Source organism: Ctenopharyngodon idella, chromosome 2 (assembly GCF_019924925.1).
Source record: "Ctenopharyngodon idella isolate HZGC_01 chromosome 2, HZGC01, whole genome shotgun sequence".
NCBI lineage: Eukaryota > Metazoa > Chordata > Actinopteri > Cypriniformes > Xenocyprididae > Ctenopharyngodon > Ctenopharyngodon idella.
Window position 1 is genome coordinate 41,152,828 of NC_067221.1, and position 21,732 is coordinate 41,174,559.

General features: G+C 34.6%; 2 protein-coding genes across 2 annotated transcripts; both read right to left on the reverse strand.

Moving 5' to 3' along the window:
* Nucleotides 1–2: 2 nt before the first annotated feature.
* On the reverse strand, nucleotides 3–1,584 carry uba52 (ubiquitin A-52 residue ribosomal protein fusion product 1). Its single transcript, XM_051912920.1, has 5 exons — nucleotides 1,528–1,584; nucleotides 668–777; nucleotides 482–568; nucleotides 275–377; nucleotides 3–167 (listed from the first exon to the last, which is right to left on the reverse strand). The coding sequence occupies exons 2-5, from the start codon at nucleotides 768–770 to the stop codon at nucleotides 74–76; spliced, it is 387 nt and encodes a 128-aa protein (XP_051768880.1). The 5' UTR covers nucleotides 771–777; nucleotides 1,528–1,584; the 3' UTR covers nucleotides 3–73.
* Nucleotides 1,585–2,891: 1,307 nt separating this feature from the next.
* On the reverse strand, nucleotides 2,892–19,086 carry cers4b (ceramide synthase 4b). Its single transcript, XM_051912855.1, has 11 exons — nucleotides 18,688–19,086; nucleotides 16,826–16,996; nucleotides 14,964–15,081; nucleotides 13,402–13,520; nucleotides 11,165–11,222; nucleotides 10,759–10,809; nucleotides 9,064–9,156; nucleotides 8,267–8,395; nucleotides 5,214–5,320; nucleotides 4,739–4,895; nucleotides 2,892–3,615 (listed from the first exon to the last, which is right to left on the reverse strand). The coding sequence occupies exons 2-11, from the start codon at nucleotides 16,993–16,995 to the stop codon at nucleotides 3,406–3,408; spliced, it is 1,212 nt and encodes a 403-aa protein (XP_051768815.1). The 5' UTR covers nucleotide 16,996; nucleotides 18,688–19,086; the 3' UTR covers nucleotides 2,892–3,405.
* Between the last annotated feature and the right edge of the window lie 2,646 nt (nucleotides 19,087–21,732).

The following is a 21,732-nucleotide window of genomic DNA, read 5'->3' on the forward strand; positions in this document are numbered from 1 at the left end:
GCGACAGTTTTCAACAATATTTTATTTGAACACAGAATCTCCTGCAGTTCCTGAAGCGCATCAGTGCTACAGTCTACTTCAGCTTCTTCTTGGGGCGCAGGTTGTTGGTGTGGCCGCACTTCTTCTTGCGGCAGTTGACGGCACGGGGGTGCAGACGGGCGTAACACCTGAGACCAGAGCATCGCTTAGTCATCATCAGATTCACAACACAACTCCAAATCCTGACAAACTTAACGAGTCCTTCAAAGCCATTATTATAAGCATGTGGTCTTACTTGCGGCAGATCATCTTCTCGCAGTTGTATTTCTGGGCCAGCTGTCTGAGGGAAGGCTCGATGATGCCTCCTCTGAGACGCAGCACCAGGTGGAGGGTGGACTCTGAGGAATAAAAATAAAATAGTCAATTAAAATGATGCCGTCGTGACCAACAGCAAATGTTATGTGTATATATGTATGTATATAAAAAGACACTGGATAAACACCTTTCTGAATGTTGTAGTCTGAAAGTGTGCGACCATCTTCCAACTGTTTGCCAGCGAAAATCAGACGCTGCTGGTCAGGTGGGATGCCTGAGGAACAAAGACATATTAGTGGTCCGACCAAAAAAAAAAAAAGTCATACTTAATATTCAGCCTTTATTTTTATACTAATGCCACATTCATACACACCCTCTTTGTCTTGAATCTTGGCCTTCACATTCTCGATGGTGTCGCTGGGCTCGACCTCGAGGGTGATGGTCTTACCGGTTAAAGTTTTCACAAAGATCTGCATTTTGCCACTGAAACACAGAGAAAAGAAAGAAAATCAGTATCATTCATAGTGACTTTCAGCATCAAACATCAGATACTCATCAGTGTCTGTCAAGTTCACACGAGCTTTCAGCAATAATCACAGTATGAAAAGTAGCAAAATACCAGTTTCACATATTATTGTTCTGTTTGGGCATTCTTTGGTATAGATTAACAATTATAGATTATCAGTTTCATCGTAATAAAAAGATACTTCCATGTTTTTGGCCATGTACCATGGTAGTACTTTAAGATTCGATGCAAATACCATATCATTCATATATATATATATATATATATATATATATATATATATATATATATATATATATATATATATATATATATATATATATATATTACTGATCGCACATTTCTGACAGCGACCCTTACTGTTACGAACTCCATTATATGACCAGCTAGCAGAACAACTTAAGCGTTTTCAGGTAATATATGCATATATTATACGTTTCGGGAGATTTATTGTCTGTTTGGTGTAAATTAGGCGTGATTTTATGACAGGAGTTTCTTTCACACACATGGCAGAAGCGGCCATGACACTCCATCACGACATATTAAACTTCAAACCAAACAAAAGCGTCTAAATCTACCGCATAACAAGCTTTAATCGCACTATTCACGAACATAAACATCTAATGTAAATATTCACCAAATCACGCGGGTGAATAAAGAGGGAAAAGATGAGAAAATTAAACAATCATACAGACACTAATCCTCACCCTCGCAGTTGCTGCTGGTCCGGGCGGAAAAGACCGATGCGTGTCTCGTGCGTGAAGATTGTGTGTATTTGAGCGTTGAAGCGGCTTTACCGCCGCCTGCAGGTCCGGAGCGGAACTGCAGCACGCCGCTGGTACAAACAAATTTTAACCATATTCAATCAGAATGTAGCTTCTTCAGACTCTGAGTTAAAATAGCTAAATATGTGCTCGTTTTATATAACTGCATAATCTATTTCAGCATTTTTTGGTGACAAGCTTTAATGTATATTGTGTGAATTTATGTCTGAAACACAGAATTACTAAAAATGCAGAAAACTTTAAATATAATTCAAGCTGTTTTACAGAAAACGATATTTTATCTTTAAAAAAGTGTTGCATTGGGTGCATATCGCAGGAATCTATTAATGCTGGGGGAGCTTAAAAAGTACATAAACATAAGTTTTAATTCTACATATTAAAATTAAGAATATTTAATAATAGCTGCTTGGTCAGACAAAATAGAATGTCAAACTAATGAGAGCCGTCTCAGTACTATGATACGGTCTAAATCCTGCCTGGAAATCCTTGCAAATACCATTTCTTTCTAAAAATGAACATTTGCGAGGATATTTCTAGTATGTTTGACAGAAAGTGTAGATTCGAGATTGGCCTGTAATTAACTAGTTCTCTAGGATCAAGTTGCTGTTTTTAATAAGAGGTTTAATAACATCCAGCTTAAAGGTTTCTGGTACATATCCTGATGACAATGATGAATTAATAATATTGAAAAGAGGATCTATGACCTCTGGAAGCATCTCTTTCAGTAGCAGTCGGTACAGGGTCTAACATACATGTTGTTGATTTTGATGATTTAACAAGTTTAGACAATTCTTCCTCTCCTAATGCAAAGAATGAACTGAATTGTCCCTCAGAGGGTCTATATCAAGACGTCTCATGCGATACTGTAGCAGACGATTGCATGGTCATAATTTTCTAATAGTATCAATCTTGCAAGTAAAGAAATTCATAAAGTCATTACTGCTGTGCTGTTTGGAAATATCTGAAATCGAAGTTTTATTTGTCGTTAATTTAGCCACTGTATCAAATAAATATCTTGTGTTTGTTCTCTTCTAAGAGAGTTGAAAAGTAAGCAGATCTAGCCGTTTGTAAGGCCTTTCTGTTTGCAGTAACACTATCTTTCCACGAAATGCGAAATACCTCTAGTTTTGTTTTCTTCCAGCTGCGCTCCATTTTTCGGGCTGCTCTCTTGAGGGGGCGGATGTGCTCGTTGTACCACGCCGTCTGACTATTTTCCTTAATCTTCTTTAAGCGCAAAAGTGTATGTATTAGTAAATATATAAAAAAAAGACAAAGCAAGATATTTCACAATATATTTTTTTATATTCTACCAGAATACATGAAAACATATTCCACAGTGATATTCAAAATGAAACCTACAGCTCTATTTACAAAACAAATCATTCATGATTCATATAGACCTTCATATAAGGTATTTTCATCATACAAGTGCACAATAAATAGTGTTTTTCAGTTAAAAAGTCATTTGTAGCCTATTTACCAGAGAATGATGTGAGTTTGCACTGCTGATCTGTTGTGAACTAAGTGCATATATCAGCAAATATTTTATTCTCTTTTAGTAGCAATATGAGGTGTAAGTTACACTTAAAAACATAAATACATTCAGTAATCTACCCCTCCCACATAAATACTTCATCCTTGACTTGGTTATTTGTGTAAATGAGATTAAAGCATGTGTGCATTCGAGTGATTTGTGTTCTTTTGTGTCGTAGAAGCACAGTGAATTTCTTCTGCAGTGATGCTCTAATAAACCAAACAAGTAACTCATCTCTGTCTGCTGAAACAAACATGTCATTGTTGCTATCTGGCTTTAGGCAGTCTTCTGTTGGTGTCTGCTTTCTGATTAGTCAGGTTATTTAGGACGCAGCTGGAGCTGAGCATGGCCAGCCTGGAATCCAGCACCACTTTCCTCTTCCTCCAGGAAGACTGATCTTCCTCCTGCTCTTCCTCTTCTTCATTCTCTTCCTCCTCTGGTTCACTTTCAACATCACTGCGTTCGTCCTTATCCAGCTGTTGAAGAGGTCAAAGTGAGATTGTGGTTAAAGAACTCTTGATTTCTTCTCTGATGTTTGTTTCTCTGTTGTTTGAATTCACCAATATACTGGCAATATATATGACAGTTTATCACAACGTACAATGTTTTTGAAATCCGTTAATAAAATTATGAAGAAAAGTGAATTTTGTTCTGAGAAAAATTCCTGCAGCATTTGAGCATAAATCACATATTTTGTGACCTATGTGTTGTTATTGTTAACTAAAACTACTAAAATCCTTTTTGATAATTGAAATACAGCTGTAATAAAATTAAATATAAATATAAAAAATGTTAACTAAAAAAACTAGTGCAGTCAAATCGATAAGTGGATCTAACATAAAAGTTTGTAAATATATGTGTGTGTGTATATATATATATATATATATATATGAAAATATGAAAATAAAAAAAGAGAGAGTTAAATATATATTTTGTTACCTATGTGTTATAAACTAAAACATTTTTATTAAGTGAAAAACATTTGAAAAAATTAAATATTAATATGAAAAAATTTAACAAAAAATGAAAAACAAAAACTGAAATAAAAATAAATTAAAGCTAAACAAAAATAAATTACAAAATCACAAAACAAAATTATTAAAACAAACTAAAAATATATATAAAATGATTATTCATAATATTAATAAATACTGGTAACATTTACAATAAGGTTCCATTTGTTAACATTAGTTAACTACATAGTTAACGATGAAAAATATTCCTGAAGCATTTCTTAATCGTAGTTAATGATAATTTCAACATTTACTATTATTGAAATCAAATGTTGTATCTGTTAATATTATTTAATGGACTTGAGCTAACATGAACTAACAATGAACAGTATTTTTATTAAGTAATGTTAAAAAAGAATAATTAATACTGTAACAAATAAATTGCTCATTGTTAAATAATGTTAGTTAACTAATGTTAACTAACAGGACCTTCTTGTAAAGTTAGTGTTACTTAAATACTATAATAGTTTATAAATAATACTAAAATAACACTGCTATGCAATTCAATTCAGACATTTTTAAGTGTGACTAAATATTTTAGGGGGGTGTAGATATGATGGATGGACAGACGGATGGATTGACTTACTTTCCCTAAGAAGAGAAACTTGTAGATCATTCTCAGGATGAGATACGCCCAGTAAATGTGCAGCACCTGCAGCACCAGCAGCAGCGCATTGAAGAAATAATATCCCATAAAGGGCTCAAACACCTCCATAGACAAAACAAGAGTGGTGTAGATGATCCTATTGGAGAGAACGCACACACACACACACACACACACACACACACACACACACACACACACACACACACACACACACACACACACACACACACTGCTTAAATGCTGAGAAAAACAAAGTGCAGTCAGGAACATAAAACCTCACAGTCAACACATGCACTTACTGAGGAAATAATCTAAGCGGGGTAGGTTATTTCTATTACAGCTACTGAATAAACAACAAGATAATGTGACGTTAAAAGTGAAGTGTTTAAAAAGTAACTTAAGAAGATGTAATCTGATTCTCCGTGTTTTAAAGAGCAGTAGCCAAAGTTCTTACTTGCTCGGAAACACGACCAGGCGTGTAACCAGGAATACAGCGGCAAAAATCACAAACAGTGAATCGCAAGTTTTCTTCCAACCCGCATAGTTGAACATCTTGGCAGACTGTGGAAAAAGCAGATTTACACTAAATAACTCAAATTTTCAGTATCATACTGTTTAAGAACACAATGTTTTAAAAGCATAGTTTTTTTAAAGAGATGTTCTTAAAGAGATAATATTACAAAAATAAACAGTTGGCAATTTCAAACTTGTGTTAATCCATCTAACAGGGAATATTCTCAGAACTTTGGCTAACGTTCTGGAGACGTTCTATGAACAAAAGTTCTTCCAGTAACATCAATGGAGCGTTTGTTCAAAGTTCTCTGGTCTTAAAGCAATTTCGGTCCAAATGCAATGATTGGACGAACATTTTTTGGTCCTGAGACTTCCACACAAGATATAAGCACATTTTGTAATATTTAGACCACATCTATTATTGATTGATTGATTGATATTATTGATTCAGGATGTGATAAAAGTTTCAACCAGTATAACAAAAAGTGTTTATGAAAAACTTTGCCTACCCTAGCTTTAAATAATGTTCACCAAAAAAACATTATTTATACATCGTTCATGGAATGTTTTTTTCTGAAACGTTTTTGTTGGACATTTTTTAAATGTTACTACTTGTTTCGGAATGTTCAGAAGTAACATTCCCATAATGTTGAAAGAATGATAAAACGGAATGTTCCTTTCATGTTCGTAAAACCAAAGTTAGAAAAGTGATTCAGTCAAGATCAGTGAGAGATTCTCTCTCTTTTGTTGTTTGATTAACATTAATGACACAGACGGCAGCAGGTATATTATGCTGCTGTCACTTTAAGACCAATATACTGATTCACATGCATTTTCTTTCTTTAAGACTTTAATGACTGTGTTTATGAGGATACGTGCAAAGACGGGCATTTTGACACATAAGTATGTGTATTTGAATGTTCAAGCCCAATTGACTATATGCACGGTTACTTCCTGGTTGTCATTAAGCCAGCTTGGGCATTTCTGGTGAACTGTTAGCTGTTCATTCTGTACTCGCTGTACATCGACACAATACCATCAGTGGTTGAATTTTTAATGTTGTATTCATATTTCAATGCAGTTATCACATTTACCTAATTTGCCAATGAACCAGTTTTATTGATTGCAATAAAAACGAAGCTATTAGGACCGTTTAAGAAATGCTGTGTCTGTAATTAGACGCACACATGCATTTTTTTCCAGCACTTCAAATGTTATTTTTAATGTGATGACCACAAACATTATTTGTTCATCCTTCTGAGATGAACAGATGAACCTTCTGCAGGCAGTATAGTGGTCAAATAACAGGCAAAAGGGAATCCAACATTTGATAGAAAACACATATTTAAAAATAAAAAAGACATTAATTACCACTATAACCAGCAGGTGGCGGCAGAGTAGCATTTATTTGCGCATATATTAGCCATTTCCTGTAATAGTTTTTCACTTAGTTTCGCTTTTGAATAAATATTAAACATTATAAAATAACTGTTTAAAAATACATTATGTCAATGTGAAGTATGAAGTACTCACAAATTCTCATGAAAAACAATAACTTTTCATGTGAATGAACTGCACAGGAAGCACTGAACTTTCCCTTTATAATCACAGCAGCTGTCAGTCAATGATTTTGGCACACTTGTGAAAACTCACATTTTATTCAATGAATCTAACTAAAGTGCACAATAAATATTTAATTTTTGACACTTTTTTTCACACGAAAGTGTGAAAACTGATGGTCAAATTGAATTTAGCCGAGGAGGAACACAGAGGTACGTCTTTATTTATTTACTTTTTATGTCATCTTACGTTTGAATAACTAAATTAATGCTATGCCTGACTATTTAAGTGACTATATTCTGATTATGAACTAAGTATTACACTACTGATGCTCAACTCACCGGCAAGTGACATTTTACCGGAAGTTTTCTAGCTAGCTTATATTATTGCAGAAGTTCTAAAGAACAGTCCATGCATATAGTCAATTTGGCGGCAAAAAGAACTTAATTCAGTACTCACACGCTCTCTGAGCAGCGGCTTTATGTGCTCTCTGACAGCGCACACATATAGCGAATTGAGTTCTCTTTTGTTGCTTACTGTGCTTCAAAGGTTTAAAATTGTTTGTTTTAAAGCGCTTAAAACGCTTAAAAACATATGCAAATAATACATTTTCGTGAACACACAGCACAGCAAAGTCACGTGAGCCTAACCACGATAGAGGCAATCGGTATGCGATTAAGTGGGAGATGCAGTAATGGGTCAAAATGAGAGTTTGTTTTTGCTTTGTAAGGTTATTTGCTTTCATATAACCAAGACTGTTTTTAAACATTTTTTAAAACATTAAAAAAACTGGACGTTTTGCACATTCAGAAACAATATTTTCATAACTTTCATAACTTTATGAAGTTCTTAGAACATATTTTCGTTACCTGACATACAAGTTGAACTACTGAAAACACTCTACTTGAAGAAAATGTGGACAACGATTTCACATAGTTTTCTAAGTCTCTATAGCTCACAATGGAAGATTAAACCCACGTTGAGAATAATAGAATTTAGGACGTTTGTAGAACAAAATATAACACTGTTAGTTAAATAGAATTCATAAAGTAATCTTACTATTAAATCTTAATAACATTAGTAAACATTCAGTACATTAACTAGAGCCGACATTGATATTTGTTACTTAATTTACATGCTTTCTTTACTTTAAGTTTGCTTTGCAAAAATAATGCAATCCGTTTCCAAACTTTTTAAAGTAAACGGAACTTGTTAGAATTTACAGTGTACTGAAACTACATAAACTCCAGATTACATACTGAAACTACGGCATTTCGCAAAACCAAAACAAAGCATAAAGGTCATTGCAAATGGTGTGAGTTCAACAGGAAATAAAAGTGAAATCATTAGACAGTAATGTGTTTGGGGAATTTCTGGTAGTGTTAGACTCATTGTTTTTGACCATGAATGCGTGACTCACGGTTGAGCTCGTACCTCGAGGAGGAAATCCGAGGAGTCGTGGACGAGCATCACCAGGGTGCCGACCCGAATGTAGTTGGAGCAATACGAGAAACCCAGCAAGAAAATAGTGGCAAAGTGGTGGATGATCTGTTCTTTGAAATCCTAAAACAGAACATGATCCATATTAACATAAAAAGACAAAAGAATAATTGATATCACGCTGGGAGGTACTGACAAGAAATGTAACCTGAAACACCCAAAAACGACAAATCCGTCTAGACAATAGATGACGTGTTGATAATCTGCATTTGCTGTGGGTGTGTAAAGTATACCTGACACACTCAAGGAAGACAATCACACATAAAAGCTCTTTAATTTCTCCAACCTTCAAGCAGAAGCCTTTAGATCAGAAGTGTCCAAACTTTTGACTGCTAATGTAAATGTGTGGTCAATCCCAGCATCCAAATAGAAAGGCTGAATATTACAGCTAGATTGTTCTGATAATACTAAGATATGACTCGTATGGGCTCAAATTTATCACTGTCATACTGTGAAACCTACAGTATAAGTCCAGAAATCCCCTTAATTTCACCACACAGCAATGAGACAAATAGTTTTTCTCAGACTTTTCTCCTCTAAAAGACCCCAGAAATCTACGTAAGAGTTTCAGAAGATATTTTATCTTAACCTTATTCTGATAACTGACAGGTGAGCAGCTAAGCAAAGTAAATAATCAAAAGAGAAACTCTGACCTTGTAACACACAATCCTCATAAAACATTCAGAAAGCAAATGAACTCCACTGTGGGACACTATTGTGTGTGTTCTTACTTTTCTTTTGACGTCCACAGACACACAGAGCAGCAGAGACCAGTAGAAGCCCAGCTCAAGCATGTAGTACCAGTAGTGAACGTCCTGCACCGGCTAGAGGAACACAAACACAGGACCTTAATGAAGACAGTGCTCACAGAATAAAGAATACTGGCATTACTCTGAACAGCACAGAAGCTTGTTTTCACCATGGAATAAAAAGATAAAAAGGTAATTGTGCCTTTTTCTCTCACAATTCTGACTTTTTATCTCAGAATAGCAATTCTGAGAGATAAAGTCAGAATTGCAGGATATAAAAAGTTTATCTCTTAATTCTGACATTTTTTCTCAGATTTGGGAGATATAATCTCGAAATTGCAAGTTATAAAGTCCAATTTGCGAGATATAAAGTGCAATTCTGAGAATTTTGTATTCCCTAGCAGAAATTAGCTTATAAAGAAATGAAACAGTTATTATAGTTAACTAAAATCATTCAAAAAAAATAAAGTAAATAAAATAAAGGTCAAAATATAAAAAATAAAATTTAAACATTTTATTTCTCTATTTACTTTAATTTAACTTGGTACTAAAATGACAAAAGCTAAAACTAAAATAAAAACTATGTAGAAAAAAAAATACTAAAAATGACAAAACACACAACAAAATTACTAAAACTTTATTTAAACTTCAAATGAAAACGGAAAATATAAAAATAGAAACGTTTTTAATTTAAAAAAATTAATAGAAACAATAATGATATCTCAATGTAAAGGATCACATGTTCAGACTTGAATGAAAATAAATAAATAGCCACTTTACCAGTAAATCTTAGTAAATATGGATAATCACTACTCTTTTCCCAAATACTCCTCACTAGAAACACATATAACACCTTCCAAAATGCACCTTCTTAAAGAGACAGTTCACACCTAAAGTCAAACTTTATCATCATTTCAAGCATTAATTTAATCCACAATAATGTCAAGCATTTAAATAAGCCTTTATTTCAGATTCTGAATTATTGAAGCTTTTTTAAATTCATGAGAGTGTGTCCTTTGGCCTGCTATTGTAAAGGTGTGTTCAAAACCAGCACCCAAATAGAAAGGCTGACATTTTCCTCGATTTTACAGGTACATTGTTCTGAGATAGTAAGATATGATTCATAGAGCCTCATATTTATCACTGCCATAGCGTGAAACCTACAGTATGAGTCAGAAACGTTTCTGTTCAAAGGTTTGGGGTTGGTGAGATTTTGTAATGTTTTTGAAAGAAGCCTCTTCTGCTCACCAAGGCTGAAAAAGTATGTATGTTTTAGTATACTCAAAAAGTATGTTCTATATAGTATGAATGTAATCTAGCCGTACTACATTCGTCATGTTGTCATTATCATGTGACCTACAGAATCAGTTGCATCACTTCGAAGCCATTCCTCTCCCGCGGGCTCATGGGATAGTAAAGTGTCCATCATATGCACACTTCAGAATCTCACCGGGAGTATTAGGCCTACTCTTTTATGAGTACTGTGAATTCGGACATACTTCTTTTGTCACATACTGTTTTTCGCCTACCATATAGTAGGGAAGTATGTGATTTCGGATGCAGCCGTGTCTATATACATCTTGTATGCTTTACTGTCACATATAGGCAATGCTGCATATACATCTGCACGTGTGTCCAATGGCGTGTTTGTTGTGTAATTCAGAGAGGTGAGCTCACCTGTTGAGGATATCCTCTCCAGCACTCTCTCTGCTCCCAGAACCAGGGCGTCTATGAGAAAGAGGAACACTGCGGTCACTTTCAGACAACCACCGTTAAAATGAAACATCAACAACAAATCTACTTCCTTTAACCGCTTGACAACAAAAGAGGCAGTCATACAGTGAAAATCACTGAGGGCCAGTGTTGAGTTACAGAAAAACATTAGAACTGTGTGCGTTCAAAACAACAAAGATGAAGTTTGTTCTTGCTGATTTAATGCCGGTCATTCTGAAGAAGCGTTAAACGCTTTTGACTAAACCATCTCATTGTTAGGACTTTAACTAGGGGACCGTAATTAGGCGATGACTCAAAAGATACCAACCCCAAGACGCACTTGGGTTCACGTGGGAATAAAGCAACTCACGTTAATTAAAGATGCAAATCCCGCTGCGAAAGCAACCAGGTAGAACACAAATCTCCAACTGGGGAAACAAAAGATATGAAGTTACTAAAACAGATTCATTATCACGCATTCTTCTTGATAATTATCACTTGAGATTGTGTGACACTGTAGTTCTTTTTCATTTTAGATGACACAAGATACTAAAGTCTGCAATCAAAAGTCAGAGATCTCAGTATATTCTCATCTTCTCTCCACAGTCATTTTATCACTCTATACTGTATGACAACTATTGACTATCGACAAAGGAACTTTAGGAGAAACGTTTGAGACAAAGTTGACATTTAAATGAAACACAACCGGGTAGGGTTGCACCAGATATTCGTAAGTTCTCACTAATTTACTCACCCCCATGTCATGTTTATGTCTTTCTTTTTTTCAGTCGAAAAGAAATTAAGGTTTTTGAGGAAAACATTCCAGGATTTTTCTCCATATAGTGGACTTCACTGGGGTTCAACGGGTTGAAGGTCCAAATGTCAGTTTCAGTGCAGCTTCAAAGAGCTCTACATGATCCCAGACGAGGAATAAGAGTCTTATCTAGAGAAACCATTGGTCGTTTTCTAAAAAAAAAAAAAAAATTATATACCACAAATGCTCGTCTTGCACTGCTCTGCGATGCGCCACGCATTACGTAATCATGTTGGAAAGGTCACGACGCACAAGTACCGATCCAGTGTCTACAAGGCAAACGAAGCGGCCTTTACAAAAAAAGGTAAAACAACGATGTCGGACGATTTTGAAGTTGGAGTAGAAATGAGATGGAGTTTTTTGCTCTACCGCAGTACTTCCGCCTACGTCACGCGTGACCTTTCCAACGTGATTACGCAATGCGTGGCGCATCACAGAGCAGTGCAAGACGAGCATTTGTGGTTAAAAAGTATATAATTTTTTTTTTTTTTTGGAAAATGACCGATGGTTTCTCTAGATAAGACCCTTATTCCTCGTCTGGGATCATGTAGAGCTCTTTGAAGCTGCACTGAAACTGACATTTGGACCTTCAACCCGTTGAACCCCAGTGAAGTCCACTATATGGAGAAAAATCCTGGAATGTTTTCCTCAAAAACCTTAATTTCTTTTCGACTGAAGAAAGAAAGACATAAACATCTTGGATGACATGGGGGTGAGTAAATTATCAGGAAATTTGAATTCTGAAGTGAACTAATCCTTTAAGACAGAACGCAGCTAATAGGTTATAAACTCTCTGTAATATGACGTTTACCCTCAATAATCCAATAGCAATATGTGAGCAAACGTTTAAAAATGCTGTGAATTTCATTTTATGTTGATTCTAACTTCTTTTGCCTCACATAATGGTAAAAAAAAAAAAGTTTCCAATCAAAATGTGATACTACTTAATCATGAATAACAAAATAGGTATTTTTATATGTAAATAACATTCAGAAACTGTATTTGAAAATAATAAGGATTGTTGTGATTGTGTTGAAGAGCCACTAACAAAGTAATTTATTCACATGATGTTCTCTCTCTCTTAAAATGTAAGCGAGGTGTAAATATCAGCATTATCATATACACTACCAGTCAAAAGTTTGGAAACATTACTATTTTTAATGTTTTTGAACGAAGTCTCTTATGCTCATTAAGGCTGCATTTATTTCATAATAAATACAGAAAAAACAATAATATTGTGAAATATTATTACAATTTAAAATTATGGTTTTCTATTTTAATATGCTTTAAAATATAATTTATTTCTGTGATGCAAAGCTGAATTTTCAGCATCATTCCTCCAGTCTTCAGTGTCACATGATCCTTCAGAAATCATTCTAATATGATGATTTGATACTCAGTTATTATCAATGTTGAAAACCTGTGATACTTTTTTCATTTAGTAGTGTGTAAGTTGTAACTCAGAGCCCATTTACATCAAAACTAAGCTAAGTTGAAAGCCTGAAAACTCAATTAAGTATCTTTTTAGCATGTTATTATTGCACAAAAAAACACTTATTTCTACTTTGCATTTCTCATCTTCTCTATCTTTCTATAGTTATACCTGGCATAGTATATTACAAAGACTGAGATTGTTATTATTTAGATTTATTTTGAGTTTAAAAAGTTCTCAATGTTTCATTTTGGAATCCTCAGATCAGTGTTTTGGTTGCTGCGTTCTTTAAAGCTCCACTATGAAAGAACTAGAAAATAAGAAGTGGAACTATGATTGTGATATTATTAAAAGCACTTACCTGGCCTCACAAAACTTCTTACTGTTGCTGGGTCTGTCCAGGTTCCTGCGGTTCCGGAACCAGGTCTCTACTTGTCTCTGAGTCAGGTTGCACTGGTTAACCAGACTGGTGATCTCATTCTAGGAGGATTAATGCAATAACATGAGGAATTATTTGGCAATGAACAGAAATATTCCAAATGTCTTTACAAAACAAGAATGACACTCTCTGCTGTTTATAATTCACTGCTGTATATGTTACATAATTGTTTACATTACAGTACAGAATTATTCTTAAGTTTCTCCTTTTGTATAGATAGAATTACTAACACCTGTGTATGTGTTTAGCTACATCTAATTGTTTTGATAATATTTCAATTTCTAGATTCAGAATATATTTTAATAAGGTATTACTGTAGAAATGCAGCAAATTGCTGTCTTATTCAACTTTGTATTGTGTTAAGTTTTGAACTTAAGTTTAACAGTTTTGAATGTGCAAATTGTTCTAGGTACATAAAGTTTTGGTGGTGTTTGTGTCTGAATGAGAAAAGAATTCATATAATTCGAAAGATGTTGTTGTTGAATGCATTTTGTGCCAAAGCAATGATAAATGATCCACAGTTTAGCTCACATAGACTGCTGTTGTGATCAAGTATTGAAAAATGTATCGTAGCAATTGTAAAAAACTGTAAAGGACCAAAACCTGACACTATCCATAAAGCCTGTTTACATGGAGCAAACTCACACATATAAATGATGTAAAATATAACCAGAAATTCATCCGCCAAGAAAAGTAGTTCTACCTCAACTAGATCTAAAAATATGGAAATGAACTCCAGAAAGACCCTTTGTAGGGAGCACAATAAGTCCACGTACAAAATAAATGTCAACAATATCAGGTTCCTTACAACACGCTGTTTGGGCGGCTTCCTCTTACAGTATGAAATATACATGAATATTTCCTTTCCTTAGTAATATGAATTGGATGAATTGGTAACCTGTACCATTTTTACAGTATCATAATTTGAATCGTGTTTCATAAATCAGGGAATAATAAAGATGAGCTGCAGTCTGGTTCTGGGTTATTTGTATGTCTGTTAAACCCCATCCCTCTCTTTCCGTATGTGGTCACACATCTACACACTCATTTGCAAGGTATGGACATTTTCCAGGAAAGTAAGATGCAAAACAACAACTGTTGGAGAATGATCTCTCAGACGTGTTTGTAGATGAATTTGTGTGTTTGTAAGGGTGCAGGTGTGCATGTGTGTGTTTACTCAGACATACTTCAGGACAAATCTGTATATTTGTGGATGAAAAATGATTAATATGATAAATAATGTTTCTTAAAAACTAACCAATGAAATCTGTCAATCAGCCAAGTGCAGATGTTTATAGACTGATGCTGATAATGTCAAGATGGCCAAATATCAGCCAATAATCCTGATCGGTATAATGGTTTATCACAATGTACAATTAGCTTCATAATAATAAAACATTTTATTTACAACGCACCTTGTATGTGTGTGTGTGTGTCTCTCTCTGTCTGTGTGTGTGTGAGTGTGTGTGTGTGTGTGTACTCACCTGCGTAGGCTGTCTGCTGTTTTTAGTGTAAAATGCTTCCAAATGTGGGGCAGGATTGACTTTCAAACGAACTTGATCTTTCACTCCTAGAACTCTGCTGAGAGGAAAGGCCACACGTCTGCGAGGAGAGACAGGAAATAAAGGATTTAGGACAAAGAACACGTTTCATCAATGTCGTTTTGTTACCAAAAGAGGCCTTTATTTGAACTGTGCGAAACCCTCGCTGAAATAAGAATATTTATTGCTCACAGCTTGCTCTTTCATTGTCCAGGAGCTCAGGAGGAGCTTGTTATGATTGTTGTTTTATGTCTAATATTACCTATACAAATACTCTTTGCAAATATGGATATGTTTGCATTGGCTGGACTTTAATTAGACAGTGGAAAGATGATCCAAGATCAAACAGGGGTCACAGCATCAGCTGATTCTATAGCGAAACGCTGCTGCAGCAACCGAGACTCATCACAGACATACACTCACACACACACACACACACACGCTGTGCGTCTGCCTGCTGCTGTTTGTTGACACAGCGTCCCCCTCCCCTCCTACAGCACACTACCTGTCATCTGCTCCCTCGGGCACAGACACAATCCACAGACACACACACCTGTTCAGAGCGGGCCGGGCCGTCACACACAAAGACAGAACGTAACGTTACGCCACAGCAGACGCCAAACGCGCAAAACTAAACAAAAAGACTGATTGCATGCGGAGATACAGCAGGAGAACAGATTCGAGTGAGTTAAACTAACAAACTATTTAATTACCAGTACAGTTACACATTTATACTAGTCTGTGCCAAATTATCAGTTATTAGATATTGTGTTTACCCATGCAAAATTCTCCAGCGTGATGTAACGGTGTTATGGGTGGTTGCTAGGGTGTTGCTATGTGGTTGCTGAGGCTTTCTGACTATACAATAATAATAATAATAATGTTTTCATTGTCCAAAATAATATTTTATTATTATTTAAATGACAAAAATCAAATCAATAAAGAAATATATTACTATTGCAAAAGTAATATTGTACTGTAAAATATATTTTATACATATATAAATTCATATATATTCATATATATATTCATAATAATAATAACAATAATAATAGTAATTTTATTACTGTTATTATTATTCCAAATAATATTTTATTTTATTATTATTTAAATTATAAAAATCAAACAAATCAATAAAGAAATTAAAGAAAGTAACATTGTACTGTAAAATATAAAATTAGTATTTAATAATTATAATAATATTAATAATATTAATTTTATTATTATTCAAAATAATATTTTTATTTTATTATTACTTAATTTAAAAATAAAAAATAGTATTTAATAATAGTAATTTTATTATTATTATTATTATTATTTAAAATAATATTTTATTTTTTATTATTTAAAATATAAAAATCAAACAAATCAATAAAGAAATTAAAGAAAGTAATATTGTATTGTAAAATGTATAATTATTATTATTATATAATTATAGTACTTTTATTATTGTTATTATTATTATTTAAAACACAATATAATATTTTATTATTACTTAATGAAAAAATCTATAAAAATTATATTACTGTTGTAATATACTATTATAGTAATATTGTACTATAAAATAAAAAAATAGTATTTCATAATGATAATAATATTAATAATAATGGGTCATACTTCAGGTCGGAAAATAAGGAAATGACTAAAAATGCAGAAAAATCACATCCCTGCTCTAAGAACGTCCAAAAAACATGGTGATACCAAGGTAATTTTCTTATTCTAAATAATATTCTGAAAATGAATTTGTGTCAAACCCTGATAAATTACATTTAAACCCCTCAGGACTTGATCAAGTCATCAGTCACCTCTCAAAAGCGTAACGAAGCATGATAAATCCCAGAGCGAGAGGCAGAGCCAGGAGCAGATCCCGGGGGAGAGGACGCCGAGAGCCCTCCATCTTCTCCATATCCTCCCAGCCGATTCCCGGAGGAAGCCAGTATTCCTGCTTCCAGAGCCACTGACTGATCTGCTCCATCCTTCAGGAGAGAAGACAATAAACGCAAAATGAAGGGGCAGAAAAAAACTGATATGATTGATTAGTGGCTGGGAAACTTGAGTATAACTTGAAAAACTTGAGCATAAATCCAATACAGAAAGTGCTGTGCTGATTCCATGGAACTGTGAAGCATTCATATTGAATGATTACCATATTCATGTACCATGTCAAGTTCCAACACTTCAGTTCTTCTGACCAACGAATTTCCATGACCTTTGCAATCATGGATAAGGATCAATTGTTTAGAAATCATTTCACAGAGATTGGGGCGGATTACCACGCTCCAATCTTTTGAAATGTTTAAATGATTATACTTATTAGTGTATAAATGTTTACAATAAGTATGCACAGGATAATGTTTAATGCTGTATTTTTGTCTGCAATATTTTAAACTCAGATTTTTGCATATGTCTAATAGTTATTAGACCAAGGGTTTTCAGACTTTTTAATGCTAAGGACTCCCAAATAATATATATATATATATATTAGGGATGCATGGATATGAAAATTTTGGCCGATACCGATAATTCTTTATATTTGAAAGACGGTAAACGATATATTGGCCGATAAATCTAAACCCAAATTTTTATTTAATTTTTGAGAGCCTGATTTCAAAAACAAAAGTCTCGCCATTAAAAGCCATGTCCCAAACACACAATTATAATGTTTTCATTATAATTTTACGTAGTCTATATGACAGACTTGTTGCACTTAACCGTATTTTCCTTTTTTCGAGTGATTTTCAATCATATTTCAAGCAATTCAAAACCATCATTGTGGACAGTGCACATCTGAAGTGTTTCAGCTGAAGGAAATTATCCATTATCAGCTTTAATATATTGACCAAATGTTCTTATCGGGCCGATAACAACATTAAAAATGAACATATATCGGCCGATACCGATATTGTGGCCGATATATCATGCATCCCTAATATATATATATTAGAGATGTGCCGATACTAAATTTCTCCACCGATACCAACAGCTGATAATTCAAAGGGATATCTGCAGATACCAATAACGATACCGATAGTTTGGGGTTCTGCCTTTTACATTAATGATAATTTCATTATAATTAATAATTAATCATTTTATTTTTAATTATTATATTTTGAAAGAAATGCAAATAAAAACTTTATTTCTTAGCATTTTCTTTACACAAAGCACAAATTGGCCATTAGTCAGAAAATTTGCTTTTATCGGCCGATACCAATTATTGGCCGATATATCGGTGCATCTCTAATACGTATATATATATATATCTTACATACAGTATATATTATATATCTTAAGTGCACACATTAACTCTGACAGCCTTAAAGTACATTTTGTAAACAAAAAAGTTTGAAAACCTGCATTAGACAATTATGTTATGTTGGACACAAACACATGTATCTGATGTAGCATAAGAAAAATCATCATGAAAAATCTCAGATAAAGATTTGCACACGCATGTCAGTTATCTTTCTCCCATGTAGTAAATGTTTTTCATTTCACACCTGCCTAAAACATCACCTGACCCAAAGATGACAGCTGATATCTGTTTAAACAATGAGACATTCTTGTTTTACGAGAAATTAATAATCCACAGTACGCATTGTGGCACAACACACCTTCACAACATCAGGCATTTCAAAGGCAAACAATCCTAAAGGAAAATGTTCAATACCTGCTAATGTCCTCTAGATCTCCGGCGGGTTTCCTGCTGGATGATGGCTGTGATGGTGTGTGATGATGTGCGCAGTTCTGATCAGCGGATTTTACGCAAATTAATTCCCATAGAGATTTGCATGCAGAATATAGCTCATAAAACAATCGTTGTCCATTCGCAAGGCACAAAAAATAAGAGACTAAAAAATATCAAAACACATTCTCTTTAACCTGCCCTTGGTGGCGTTGCGCTAAATTATTTAGAAACAAATATCCAATAAAAATGAACCGGAAGAGCCGGATCCTTTTTTATATCTTCGGATAAATGTGCAGAATAAACGCTGAGGTTCGTGATGTCTCTCTGATAAAAGTGAGACCGTCCGTCTCCTCTTTACGAGAGACTGGTGTCTGTCTGTGGGTGTGTCGAGACGCCTATTGGTCCAGCGGATAACGCTCGGTACCCGACTCGTTTAGGCAATTCGGTTCTTTTGAACTGCTCGCTTGACTGCTGATTCAATTCTTCGTTTTTCTCATATGCAGTGGAGTAAGAATATATTTAGTGTTGTTTAGCGCTTATAATTTTGTCCTTATGTCATAAAAACATTGTTTCTGTTTCATTGTGGTTGATAAAATACGAGTGTGACCGTATGTTTGTTTCGGGCATCCCCCATGTTACCCACAGATTTCAGTTTCGTACAAAAGAGGACATGTGCGTTTTACATCAACCACAAATATCATGACCTTAACAGCTTGTCCATATTTTTACACTGTAGCAATAATTAAGCTCATTAACAGTAAACTGACTGTTATAACTCACGAGTTCGGCTCTGACAGATGCGGGCTTATATGCGATTCACTTCAACCGATTCATTAAACAGAACCGATCCGTTTGGAAATCGGACAAAGCTTTCCATCAACTGTATCAAATACAGTAAAAATAGACAGAATTCTTATATTTTTGTATTATAAAAGAAGCAGTCTTACGTGTTAATGTTCTGTTTTCACCCTTATCGACTGATTCGATGAGACATGGTGATTTTAGAACAGAAATCATAAAATCAAAAACTGGTTTTATCATGTTTTTGGACATGATATACCATAGTACCTTGGAGCAGTTTGTAAATACCATAATATGAATATGGTAATCACAAGACCTGGGTAGGCCTATACGTAAGCAATAAGGTACGAGAGGCTGTGCTGTATCGTGAATAAGTCACAGCTGAAGGGTGTTGTCGCCGGAAAAAATAGTCCCTGACTGTGAACAGCAACAGAAGTTATTATGGCTGCAAAGACTGTCTTTATGAGTGTGTCAGTCAGTAGCAAGACTTTTACATTGAAAAAATTGAATTGTTGTGAACACGGAACAAAACGCAACTGATAAATGTGTTGACTAGCGCTGTCAGTCACGGGAAAACCCCTTAACTGATAAAAGGACAAGATAATACATCGGACATTTAAACAGGTTTTTTATTATAAACATAGGACAGACCTGAAGGAAAATGCTAAATCTGAATGCAGGTAATAAACTCGCTCAATCGATCTCTCTCACAATACTCTTCTAGTTCTACATAATACAGTAAGCATCAATGAACAATATAAACTGAGAACAAAGTGGTTGCTAAGGGTGTTGTGTAATGATACACAAAACCATTGGGTGAAGTGGTCATAGCCGTGTTTTATCATGAATAAAACACAGCTGTTGACCAATCAGAATCAAGGACAGGAACTAACTGTTTTATAAAATCAGTTAACAACGTTCTCAGAATTTCAGCTAATGTTCTGGCAATGTTCTCTCAAGGTTATGAACAAATGTTCTAACAGTAACGTTAATAGAATGTTTGTTTATAGTTAATAGTGTTCTCAAAATGTTAGAACAAAAACATTACTACTTAAATGCAAGCAGCATTTTAGAGCCAAGCACCACAGAGGCAGAGCGAACATCAGACCAACTGCAAAAATGAGTAAAGACATTTGGAGATGGTTTTAAGCAAAATGGTTGAAAGCCCATAAATACAATCACTTGTAATGTGACATAATTACCAATAGGTGGCACTGACACCAAATTGATCTAGTGTGGTCAGTGTTGGGTCACAATTTTTTGAGATTTTTTTGGTCAAACTGTTCAGAAGTTATGAGCAAAACAAATTTTCATATCTCGTGACCACTAGGTGGCGCTGTGCCGAAACTGTGCATGTACCCTCACTTCATGGTTGTCATAACACACACCAAATTTAGTCAGAATATGCCAAAGTGTTGCAGAGATATAGCCTCACGTCCATTTTGGCGTGTTCTTCATCAAATTTGTTTGCGCTTTATTCAAGAACTGTTTGATGAATCAACTGGATTTCCATGTTTTTTCTGAGGATGATCCGAATTTCACCAATTTTGGTGAAAATCGGACAAACCATATAGAGTATGAAAAAGCAGGTCAAGCCAAGGAATCAGATGAAAAAATAATTTTGTTTCAAGCCCTTACAATTCAAAAGTTATTAGCATAAATGTAAGTGAAATTTTGGACAGTTGATGGCGCTAGAGGGATTGAGTTAGAGTCTCCAAAATTGATATGGTTCATGCTCAGTCTGTGTGCCAAATTTCACTCATTTTTACCATACGGATCTATCAAGAGCGGAATAAGAAGAACACTAAAGGATACGGTGCTTGCCCCCTAATAACGTTTTCAGAACTTAATGGGAACGTTAGAAAAACGTTCTTAGAACCTATTTTTGTTAACTGGGCAGAGCCCTAGCTAGTACACAATTCTAGGGGCCTAAAACCATCTGATATCACTGTCACTGCCTTAGTATGTTTTGTAAGGGTCTGTCTCAATCAATCCCATGTCCTAGTTTTCCTCGAACAGAAGTCCCCTCTGGGTAAATTCAACCTTTATAAATGAATGCATCAGTCTGTGGGGTTAAATTCCCTTCCTTTACATGTTCTCTTTCTATTATGTCATATACAGTAAGCTCGTACTGTACGCTCACATTGTGCACTGTGGGTGAAACGTGCCATAAAAAGTATTAGATCCCAGATAATGATGAGACATGATGAGATTGTGATAAGATGC

What these genes read in the sequence shown, in the direction of transcription:
- cers4b (XM_051912855.1), bottom strand. Translation starts at nt 16,995, where the DNA reads ATGGAGCAGATCAGTCAGTGGCTCTGGAAGCAGGAATACTGGCTTCCT. An exon ending in CTTCGTTACGCTTTTGAGAG is followed by an intron (nt 15,082 to 16,825) that starts GTGACTGATGAC and finishes CTCTCCTCGCAG; the next exon opens with ACGTGTGGCCTTTCCTCTCA. An exon ending in AAGAAGTTTTGTGAGGCCAG is followed by an intron (nt 11,223 to 13,401) that starts GTAAGTGCTTTT and finishes TTGTTTCCCCAG; the next exon opens with TTGGAGATTTGTGTTCTACC.
- uba52 (XM_051912920.1), bottom strand. Translation starts at nt 770, where the DNA reads ATGCAGATCTTTGTGAAAACTTTAACCGGTAAGACCATCACCCTCGAG. An exon ending in CAAGATTCAAGACAAAGAGG is followed by an intron (nt 569 to 667) that starts GTGTGTATGAAT and finishes TTTGTTCCTCAG; the next exon opens with GCATCCCACCTGACCAGCAG. An exon ending in AGACTACAACATTCAGAAAG is followed by an intron (nt 378 to 481) that starts GTGTTTATCCAG and finishes TTTATTCCTCAG; the next exon opens with AGTCCACCCTCCACCTGGTG.